Genomic DNA, 11610 nt, shown 5'->3' with positions numbered 1-11610 from the left:
TTCATACATCCGTTAAATTTTCTGTCAAAACCTTTGTTAACAGATGACATGACTGATCACCATGTGTCAATATGAGCAAATGTGGATATTAAAATTTTTTTAAAAATTACAAAATAATAAAACTAAAAACCCTATTTCCTTTCTCTTCCCCCCTCTACCTGAGCTACCATGTTCTCCAAAACTCCATTTCTTCATTTTCCTTCCTATCGTCGCCGCCTTTTCAACATCCTCACTATGTCCCTCGGGCAAGAACCAACTGGAACTGGGGATGTGCACAGCATCGGCGTTGGACTTGATTCATCACTTCGTTCTCCACATGGGCAACCAACCCTCTCTTCCTCTGTTCCTCCCTTCCCTTCCCCAGTCACATCGCGGAGCTACAATGCATCCTCGTCGCCATCATCCATCGTAGTAGCCAATAATCTAAAGGGTTACATGCAAATCATTGATGTCCTTTTAATTTTGTAGTTGGAAAACAACATCTTGGGCGGATCTGAACTAAGATGAGAAATAGGTGTAGATGGTTTCTTGGTTGTAGGGACCGAACGAAGCCCAACTCAACAGGCCCCTTTTGGGGATTTAAGCCAAAATTTGGGTTAGGGTTTTGGTATTTGGTATGAGGAGGAAGTTGAATCGGTGGCTGGAGTTGGGGACTGATATAACATGGAGGTAGTGGTTGAAGACGAGGCTCAATTCGTCAAGGTCGGGAAGAAAGAAATTGAAAAGCCCCTCTGAGGGAAAAGGTTTGATAATTTCTTTGGCTTTGGGTTGGAAAGAACACTAGAAGTAAACCCATCCGCTATCAAAAAAAAAAATTTCTTAATTTTTCAATGTTCACGTGGTTCCCATTCAGTGACCATGTGGGCACCACATCATCAATTAATGGAGGTTCTAATGGAAAATTTAACAGATGTATGAAAGTGTCCCAGAATTATGACTTTAGGTACCAAACTGAAATGTTGAAAACCAAGAAACTTCAGAATAATAAACTGAGATTAGCCCAAATAGTAAATAAAGATTGCAACACTCAACTTTAATTAAATAAAAGGGTTAATATCAATTTACTGCCCTAAAGTTTATTGGCTTTCAACATTTCATACATCAAGTTTTTTTTTCGTTCCAGTCTGGTACCGTTTGGTAGTGGGACGGGACGGAACAGAGTGGGACAAGGCGTTCCGTTCCATATTTGGTGCCCCTAAAACATGTCGAACGAGCTGTTCCACGGGACAAGTTTTGGGTGAATTTTCGTTCCATCTCACCCCCTGGAACGACTCGTTCCACATCCGTGGAACACAAAATTATAACATCTCCGTCTCCTTCTTCTTCCTCCTTGTTTCCATCCGAGGGCATCTTTGCTCCCGCTCCGTTCCGTTCCGTCTTGTCCCGTCCCGTCCCATCTCATTCCGTTCTGTCATGTTCCGTCTGCATACCAAACGATACCTAAAGTCATAATTCTGGGACACTTTCATACATCCGTTAAGTTTTCCGTCAGAACCGTCGTTAATTGATGATATGGTGCTCACATGGATAATGACTAGGTGCCACATGTTAATATAGGCCACGTGATATTAAAAAATTAAAAATTAAAAAAATAAAATAAAATCTCGTCTTACTCTCCTTCTTCACTGCACATCCTCCCTTCCCAAACACCTATTCTTGTTTCCCAACTTCCCCACCCAATTCCTCACTAAAGCACTAAATCTCCCCCACCTAAACACCATTCTTCCATCAACCCTCTCTCGTCTTTTGTCAGTTCTCGAAGAAGCGGGAAAGTAAAGCAAATGATATACCATGCCTGCAAACAAAGTTGCAGGCCAAGACCCAAATCCATTTGAAAAACGGGCAGGGGACGGCAGATAGAGGTGAGGTGCATGGCCTAGATGGAGGAAGGATGAACCCAACAAGGTGCGACAGTGTAGGAGCAACAACGTGCATGCGTGTGACGGTGTAGGAGCGATTACGTATAATTCCACCCAGCTTCCTCCTTATTCTCCACTTTCAACCCCAGAACGCCACAGCCCAAGTGTTTGATCTACCTCCTCGCCACCCTCGCCGCCACCTTCAACTCCAAACTCTCCTCTTCAAAGCTCTCTGTACGAAGCAAACAGTCTCTCTATCTTCCCCTCTCTCTCCGAATTTAATTGTTTTTCTTTTGGATCTGATAAGAAAATAATTTGTTTTAGGGTTAATATTAGTTTATTACATTGAAGTTTCTTGGTTTTCAACATTTGATACATCAAGTTTTTTTCATCCCAGTCTGGTACCAAAAATCATAAGTCTAGCACACTTTCATATATCCGTTTAGTTTTCCGTCAAAACATCTGTTAACTGATGACAAGGCGCCTACGCGGACAATGACTAGGTTTCATATGTCAGCCATGTCGATATTAAAAATTAAAAATTAAAAATTCTTTCGTATGTCTTCCCCTCCATCTTTCCCCGCATATCCTCTCTTCCCAAATGTCTATTCATCCCTCCCGACTCCCTCCACCCAATTCCTCACCAGAGCGCTAAATCTCCCCCACCCAAACACCCATTCTTCCATCAACCGTCTCTCGTTTTCTCTCAGTTCTCGAAGAAGCGAGAAAGCAAAAGAAAGGGATTTGCCATACCTGCAAACAAAGTTATAGACCAAGACCCAGATCCATTTGAAAAATGGGCGGCAGACAACGTACGAAGGTGAGGTCCATGGCCTCAGTGAGGGAAGGGAAAACCTAGCAAGGTTCGATGGCATGTGTGCCATGGCATAATCAACCAGTCTTCGCGTCTTCACCAACCTCGATCTCTCCCCATTCTCTGTAATCCAACAACGGTAGCTTTAATTTCCAAGCTCTTCAATCCCACCCATCTTCCTCTTTGTCCTCCATCTTCAGCCCTAGAACGCTGCAGCCCAAGTGTTCATCGAGCTCGAATTGCATAAAAACATCATTGCAGTTGAGCCTTCCCCCTCATCAAATCACCGTCGTGAGCGTCCAATCAGCCGAACCCACATTTCCTCGTTGCCAACACTGATGGATATGCGGTCACTTTGAGGGTGAGCTTGGTGACGGCGTGGAAGAGGGAGAAGAGGGAAGAGAAGATGGGTTTTGGCGGTGCAGTAGAGGTGGGGCGAATTGAGAGATGGGGTTTTGTCCGCGATCAAAATGAAGCACATCTCTGATCTGTATGGGTCCATCGAAAAGACACGGTTGAAGACGGAGGCATTGGAGGATGAGCCGTAGCTGATAAGGTAGTTGTTGGAGGAAGTGAATAAGGCTGAGAAGTGGAGGAGAGAGATGAGGTTTAGGGAGAGAAGGTGGAGATTAATGGTACATGTTGAGGAAAAAGAGTAATTTTTGTATGTGATAACAAAAAAGTATTTTTTAATTTTTTTAAATTTTTTTAATGTTGAAGTGGGGCTAGATTGACACGTAGTGCCTAGTTAGTGTTCAAGTGAGTGTCACGTCATCAGTTAACGGCTGACTTAAGAGCAACCTTAACAGACGTATGAAATTGTTCCAAAATTTTGACTTTAGGTACCACTCTAGGATGACAAAAACTTGAAGTACCAAATATTAAAAACCAAGAAACTTGATAGTAGTAAACTATAAGATTAACCCTAATTTTAAATTGGAGTCTTAACAAAACACATGATATTGTTCACGTTAAGGACATTTTTACTCCAAAACATTATCAGTTAATAGAGGTTTTGATTGAAACTTAATAGATGTGTGAAATTGTCCTACAATTATGACTTTAGATACCAGACTGGGACGAAAAAAACTTGATGTACCAAATGTTAAAAACAGGAAACTTTAAAATAGTAAACTGCGATTAACCCTTTTTAATTTTGTTAGTTTTTCTTTTTTTAAAAAAAATCCACGTGGCCTATATTGACATATGGCACCTAGTCATTATTCACGTGGGCGCCATGCCATCAGTTAGCAGAGATTTTAATGGAAAACTTAATGAATATATGACAGTGTCTCAGAATTTATCACTTTAGGTACCAGACTGGGACACAAAAAAAAAAAAAAAAAAATTGATGTATGAAATGTTGAAAACAAAAAACCTTCAGAATAGCAAACTGAGATTAACTCATAAAGAATTTACACAGTACGACATATTGTACAAAGTAACTCATAATGGTGATACTAAACGAACAAGAACATTAAAAACATAACAGAGACGATATTAATTAGCAACCCAACTGTGAATTATTCCAGCTAGTTCCACACTAGTACCAAAGTACGTGCGTCCGTGCACCCACTAATAAATAATTAAGTGATAAGTGATCAACTTATCACTAGCTTAATTAGCTAATTAACAGTTTCTGTGCAAAAGCATCTGCGGCGTAAATCCCAGCACCAGCCACCGGGAAAAGCCCTTGGTTTGGCAAACAACTGCACAATTACTTTTACTCACGCAAGTTCCATTGAAGCGGTTACCCTCCGACTCGCAGGTCCTACACTCGGCAATTCTCGTCTCTTTAAACAATTATTCCAAACAAAATATGGTTACTATGCATGCTTATAATCGTAATAATATATATATATATATATATATCTATATATATATGTATATATATATAGCAACAAGATTGAGCAAGAAGAAATACTACTGGTGACCACCAAAAGCTGCAAGAAGAAGCAAATATCCATAAAATATTTCATAAAACATACTACATTATCTTCTCACGATGCATTTTCAAGTTTTGAAAAGGTGTTGCATAATAATTTCATTATCAATACCATCAAATATCTCTTTCTATAAAAATAACCATATTATCATTCATCCATTAATTTTCTTACAATTTCTCAATTAATCTTTTAGAAATTTCATAGCTGAAAATGCTCTATCACGTGAAATTATTATATGCAATATGTACAGTTTTTTCACAAAAAAACTAAGTTAGGGCATCCACCCCTTTGGCCCAAGATGGCTCCGTCCTTGGTAATACCACGTATACTATGCAAAAAAGTGAGAGAAAATTTTGAGAGTGTTTTAAGAAAAAAAATGTGGAAGAGTCTTTTAAAATGTTATCAAGAAAATATTAATCTTTAAGGACTATTTCTTCTAAAATAAAATAAATAAACAATTAAGTCTTTGCTTAAAAGTTGATTTGGCAATTTTGAACCTTTTCCTAACTTTTTTCTTGTGCGTCAACCTCACCTTGTCTTACATATATTACTACTGGTTTAAAAGTCAAAAGAACTTAATACAACAGAAGCAGCGGATAAAAAAGTATATCTAAAATCGACAATGTGACTTAAATAAATCTTTGTGACACAAATTAAAGTAATGTGTTGAATCCAAGTACACTAAGTGAAATTTTTCAACAAAATGCCTTGTCAAAACGGAAAAAAAACATATTGTTATTAGCATTTCAGGACAATAGGCAATTAAAAGTAAGTAAGGAGCTGTGAAAATACTACACTAGACATATGACTAATGATCCATGCAGGGTCATTCAATTTATTAGCAAAAGAAACCATGTGGATACATGACCATATCTGTCCATCGCATTAGACAAGCACGGTCTCTACACATATTATATTTTTTTTTTTAACAAAATAATTAGCACTTTTTGGTGCACACGCATTTACGAGTGAGGCCATCGCCAATACATTTGCCTCTGGTGAATTGCTCCTTTCTGCAGGTGTGTTTACAATTGTTAGATGAAACGCACAACCCCTTGAACAGGGTGCTCGGAACCTCGCAGATCTTTCCCTCAACTGCCTTGATCGACTCAGTCTTTGCCTCAATACCCATTGGCCCCATCTCTAAAGATCAATTTTTTGTTGAATAAGATGCTTTATTCGAAACATCATAAAAAATTAATTATTAAAAAGAGGTATAATTACCGGTAGCGGCCAAAAGCAGGACAAGAATGAAGGCAGCTGAAACAAGACGCATTGAACACTCCATTTGAATCTGTGTGTATGTGAGTGTGTGCTTGATCCACTTGTTTTTATGTGTGTGCTTATGTATGATACGAGAGATCTCAGACGCTGATGCAAAGAACAATAACCATGCAAGGCTTATTATATAGGGTTTTAGTCCATATTAAAGAAGATCGATCTCCATAAAGTGAGGTAACTCCATACCCAAAATACACAATTTAAATTTCCAACTTAAGAGTCACCATAAACCAAATTCCTATTTTTGTTGACTAAGTTCTCCGCCATACATTTTTCTATGCACATTAGGGTTTCGTTTTCGAGCACATTTAACTTTTGCTTTAAAAAGAATATTTGGGTTTTAAGCATATTTGACTTATTATTCACATTTTTTTATGTAAATGAGGCGGCGTGTATATATATATATTCACATAAAAGGCCATAGTTCTTATAACAATATAATTGTTTTTTACACAAATTTTAGTCTATCTGTACCAAATTAATCTAAATTATATAGATTAGGGTTTGCACATTAGGTGGAGAGGAATATTACGTTGCTTTAGGTAATTTGGCTAATCCTAATAAAATGAATGTTAAAGTAGAATCGTTGAGGAAAAGATAATGACTTGTATTCCAAACGTAGGGCATTACAAAGACTTAAATTTGTTGACAGATAAACACTACTAAGCATAACTTCTTGGGCGACGAAGTGACAGTTGTCGCGCAAAGGCAAATACGGTCACCGAAACAATTGGGTGGCTAAGAGGACGTCGCACAAATTCTGTCGCGCAAAGCTCGTGAGGTCAGACATTGCACGACGGAGGAAAGTTCTTCATTGCACGAAATGAATGTTGCGCGATGGAATTGGTGGTTGTTGCATGAAACAAAGAGCAATGAATGAGTGTTCGTTGTGAGTGAACCTCCGAGCGACGAAACTATTATTTATTTTTTTTTTCCTTTGGAATGTTGATAATATTGTTTTATGTAATTTAAATTAATTTAATGAAATTAAAAACATAAAATGTAAAGAAGAGTATTGAATTAAAAAATTATTGAAAATGTATGTACAACGGAAAAAAATATTCTAAAATTTGCAATAATTAAAAAAAACTACAATATGTAGTCGTCCACGTCATAATCGCCTGTTGGTGGTGTTGCTGCTGCGTTGAGGGGCTAGGAGGTCGTATCTGTTGCTACGAGGGACTGGGTGGTCATTGTTGGAGTTAGTTCAACGTCGGGGAACTGAATGCCAGAGATTTGAAAGGCGAGACGAATTTGGTTCATCAAATTGCTTTAGGCCTCAAGTTGAGACTGCTAGGCGGCAATCTGCTTCTTTAGGTCCACCACTTCAGATGTTAGTGATTTGATCTCTTTTATTCTCTACCTGGAGGAGGAGGCAGATGGGTCCCGAATGAGAACTTTCCCAAGCCCCCGGTGAACATGCCCTTGCCTACGAGACCGACATATTTCCTTATATGTATATTCCCATCCCTACCTAGCACGAGGCCTTTTGGGAGCTCACTGGCTTCGGGTTCCGTTGGAACTCTGAAGTTAAGCGAGTAGCGCACGAGAGCAATCCCATGATGGGTGACCCACTGGGAAGTTGCTCATGAGTTTCCAAAAACAAAACCGTGAGGGAATGGTAAGCCCAAAGCGGACAATATCGTGCTACGGTGGTGGAGCAGGCCCGGGAAATGATTTCGCCTCGGGCCGGGATGTGACATGGAGACACAGTTGGACCGAAAAGCGTGACCAGAGACACACCCGTCATGCCCATATCAGGTGAGGAAGTGGTAGCAGCAATATTTGCTAAAGAAGGTGTCTAACTGACCCTACTAGCTGCCTAGCAGTTTGAAATTAAGTTTGACATCTACAAAAATAATAAATAAAAAAGTCACATTCCACTAGTTTTAGTCAATTTATTAGAGTATATTACATGGCACATAATATACATAATCCACCAACACCAACATGTTTTTGTTTATGTTTTGCATTTAAAAGCTATCAAATGTTTATAAAAAAAAACATAAGCAATGAATCCTAAGTAGCTGATCCGCTAATAGATCAGTAATGGACAAAGAATAGTCAAATATATAACATTTTCCTTGATATCTATATATATGCACATACATACAGAGAGAGAGAGAGAGAGAGAGAGATAAATTAAGTTTATCTATTTTTGGGAAAAAGATCCAAAACACCAAATCTAGTGAACTTATATGAATATACAGCTACGGCAAAGCATTCGAGACAATAACATATATGGAGGGACAATGTGTGAATGGAAAGGGTTGGTTGGTGTAGGGAAACAAATAGCAAAATAGCATATAAATCAATTCAAATCAATATTATCTATCCACGTACACACACACACTCACACACACACAAACATATATAGTACTCATTCCCAAACGAAAAATAGTGTTGAAATTATCTTCTCTGATTGTTTCACCAGTCACAACTATCATCTGGCTACTCAGTTTCCTTTGTCTCTTTCTTTTCCCCTTCATTTTTCTAATTAAAAACAAAACAGTTATCAAGCAAACCCTATTTCTTATTCTTTACTACCTATTCCTCTTTAATGAGACATTTTAATAAAGGCTTTCCGAACATCCAAACTACTTAGAAAGCTCTCTTGCATTGACTACCAGTTAACATATAAATTAGACTCTGTGTTTTTAGTGCATGTAAGAAATAATTATCTGAATTCTGGAATTCATAGTTTGTGACATAAAGGGCCTTACTTGCATCATATTTCTCCACGCAGTATATATGTTGTTAAAGTTGATCACCGTAAAGAACATGCATAGATGAACTCAAAAGTGCAGAAATTGTAAGATTGATGAACTACCTTCAACAATTTCCTCCAACACCTTCCCATATGTACAACCGTTTAGGACTTCCTACTAGCTCATTCAATAGATAAACGTTTGCTCATTAAGCATTAAAATTTAAATTCTAGATCTTAGATTTTAGTATGAGACATACCTATGACTCTGTTAAGGGAAACGAAGTTAATCTATCGGCCAAAGACAGTTAATTAAACTGCAAACAATGTAAACTCTATTGATTAACACAATGCTACTAAACTTTGCTACCGGAACCTAAAATATCTGTGTTTAGTATAAGATTCCAAATGGTGCTGACAATTGAGCAAGATCCTGAAATATCAGAAACTCAACCTGTAGAACATTCTTTCTTCCGTTAACTCATTTTAAAACTTCTAACCCACTCTCAAGTTTCAAAGTATTAACACGAAATAAAGTTTCAAAGTTTCAAATAAAAAAAAATGTGCCGTCATTTCATATAAAAAAATATATTTGTTTTTACACATAAGACATCAATAAAATTATATTTAGAAAAACACTTCAAACTCAATAATTTAGAAACACGGAATAATTAATTTATTTTGTATCAAGAGAAGGAAACTAAAAAATTTCGGTCTTTCAAGTAGATAGATTATGAGTTTTGTTTTCCATTTGAACTTTTAAAGTGTTTTTGTATAAATCGTAAGTCATTTTTTCTTATTTACTAACCTCGTCAATATAAGACTAAAAAAATATTAATGTTTTTGAGTCTTTAAGGATATGTATAAATAATGAATGAACACCAAATTAAACCTTTTGATGACACGTAATATTATTTGCAAATTTGGTCTAAAAATTTAGTATACGCATTACTCTTTACTGAAGATTAGACTTGAATTGGAACGGATATTTAAAAATAGCAACCCACATAGCTACTAGCTAGTAAATAAATAAACAACCAAACAAAAATTTGAAAAAATTGAAAAAAATAAACATGCACATAGCATTTCGAACTTAGGACCTGTCGTTAATTTTAAACAACAAAAACCATTGCTTCTAATTAAACTTCTTGATCATTTAGCTAAATTTTATAAATTTATAATGTTATGAAAAGAAATTTGTAAAAGTTGAAATGTAAATAAGCACACAAGGTGTTTTGAACTTAAGACCTCCTCATTCATTTTAAACAACAAAACCATCAGTTCTAGTTAAATTTCTTTATCACTAAACCAAATTTTATAAATTTATACTCTTATAAAAACATATATAAATATACCACCCTAATGATTTTGGTGTCCCCAATTTTTTTGGACCCCAGACAGTCGCCCTGCCCGTAGTAGGCCTGGGCCAGGCCTATATATATTAGTAATGCTCTCAATTTGTGTGTTTGGATTACTCAACAACCAAATTAAAAAGAAGGTAGTTGTAAAAATACAATGAAATCGTACTTGCACAAATCAAAAACTGCAATTTAATATGAAGAAAGAAATTAATAATTCTTACACAGATAACTAACCCCAATTCAAAACCCTTATTTGATCAGAATCTACCAATTTCCCAAAAACTCCATAGTGCGCTTTTCTCCTTTGGGACTGCCTCTCCTTCCTAGTTGCTAATCCCAGTTTGAAACCCCTATTTGATTCCCAATTCGATACCCAGTTTTGTTTATAGCCAAAAAAAAATGAAAAATAAAATACAAACTCCGGATTCCCAATTCAAAAGTCCTAACCCAATATTCTCAATTCGAAAACCCAAACCCAGGATTCCTAATTCGAAACCATAAATCCCTATTTGTTCTAATTAAAAAATTCAATAGAACAAATGAAAAATTGCACTAATAAATAATTGAATTAAGGGAGAGTGAATTAAGAGATATTAGGTGCTTACTTAGTAATGTTGCGGCGGTGGTGAGATGGCGTGGCGTCAGAGTGCAATGATAGATATCAAGTGCGAAGGAGAAAGTGACAGAGAGATTGAAAAAAAGAGAGAGCAAGAGAGGGAGAGAGGCAGAGAATGAGATAGTGAGTGATGAGAGCAAGAGATGGAAAGAATCTAGAGAGAGAGAGAGGAGAGTGAGATTCAGAGAGAATCGAGCAAGAGAGAGAGAAGAGTGAGCTTCGCAAAGAATGAGAGAGATAGAGTCTGTGAGCTTCACCAAAATAAAAACACGCCTAATTTTCGCCAAAAAAATCAAATTTTTATATGTTTGCACAACGAGGGTGTTCTAATTTTCATCGCGCGTCCAATTTTTAATTTTTAAATATTTACGGGACAAAAATTTCCAAAATGTCGTCACGCATATTTGTAAATTTAATTTATTTTTTTGTTTAAATAAATAAATAATTTTGTTTGTTTAATTAATTTTTTACAAATTTTAAAGGAAACTTTTGTTTGTACACAAAATAAATACCATTCAATAAATATCATTACATTTACATCACAAGTTTTCATTAATCCTCGTCTGCACTAGAATAAATATCGTCATTTTCATCAAATTCAGACTCCCATTCCTCCTTGTCTGTAGGTATGTCAACATCGTCGTTTGCACAATCAGGTGCACTGTATCGCGATAGATCCCCGAGGTCAATCATAATAGAGTCGATCGGTATTTCGATTTCTTGTACAATAATCATATCTCATAGTGTATCTGCACCAAGTTCAGTTGAAGTCTCCAGTTGTTGGCCAGCAACGTCACCATAATCATCATTGTTAGCAATATCTCGGTCTGGAATATCATACAACCCTATGTGCTCAATCTTCTGGACTACTTTCCATCCCCTCCCGCCTTTAGGGTCATCTATATAGAAAATTTGTTTGGTCATCATTGCCAAAATGTAGGGGTTGTCGTTATACCAACATTTGTTTGTGTTAACTGCAAACCATCGTCTTGCTTAACACGTTTAACCCTACGTGGGTTTGTATCA

General features: G+C 36.8%; 1 protein-coding gene across 1 annotated transcript; it reads right to left on the bottom strand.

Annotated features, from left to right (window-relative positions):
- Window positions 1-5343: 5343 nt before the first annotated feature.
- LOC137744070 (defensin-like protein CAL1) lies at window positions 5344-5982 on the bottom strand. The gene is made up of 2 exons (XM_068483932.1): window positions 5844-5982; window positions 5344-5762 (listed from the first exon to the last, which is right to left on the bottom strand). Exons 1-2 carry the CDS (start codon window positions 5905-5907, stop codon window positions 5557-5559), a joined length of 270 nt encoding a protein of 89 aa, XP_068340033.1. The 5' UTR covers window positions 5908-5982; the 3' UTR covers window positions 5344-5556.
- Between the last annotated feature and the right edge of the window lie 5628 nt (window positions 5983-11610).

This window comes from Pyrus communis, chromosome 9 (genome assembly GCF_963583255.1).
Source record: "Pyrus communis chromosome 9, drPyrComm1.1, whole genome shotgun sequence".
Classification (NCBI taxonomy): Eukaryota; Viridiplantae; Streptophyta; class Magnoliopsida; order Rosales; family Rosaceae; genus Pyrus; species Pyrus communis.
The sequence above is the reverse complement of the archived record's forward strand: the minus strand, read 5'-3'. Positions and strand labels throughout refer to the sequence as shown.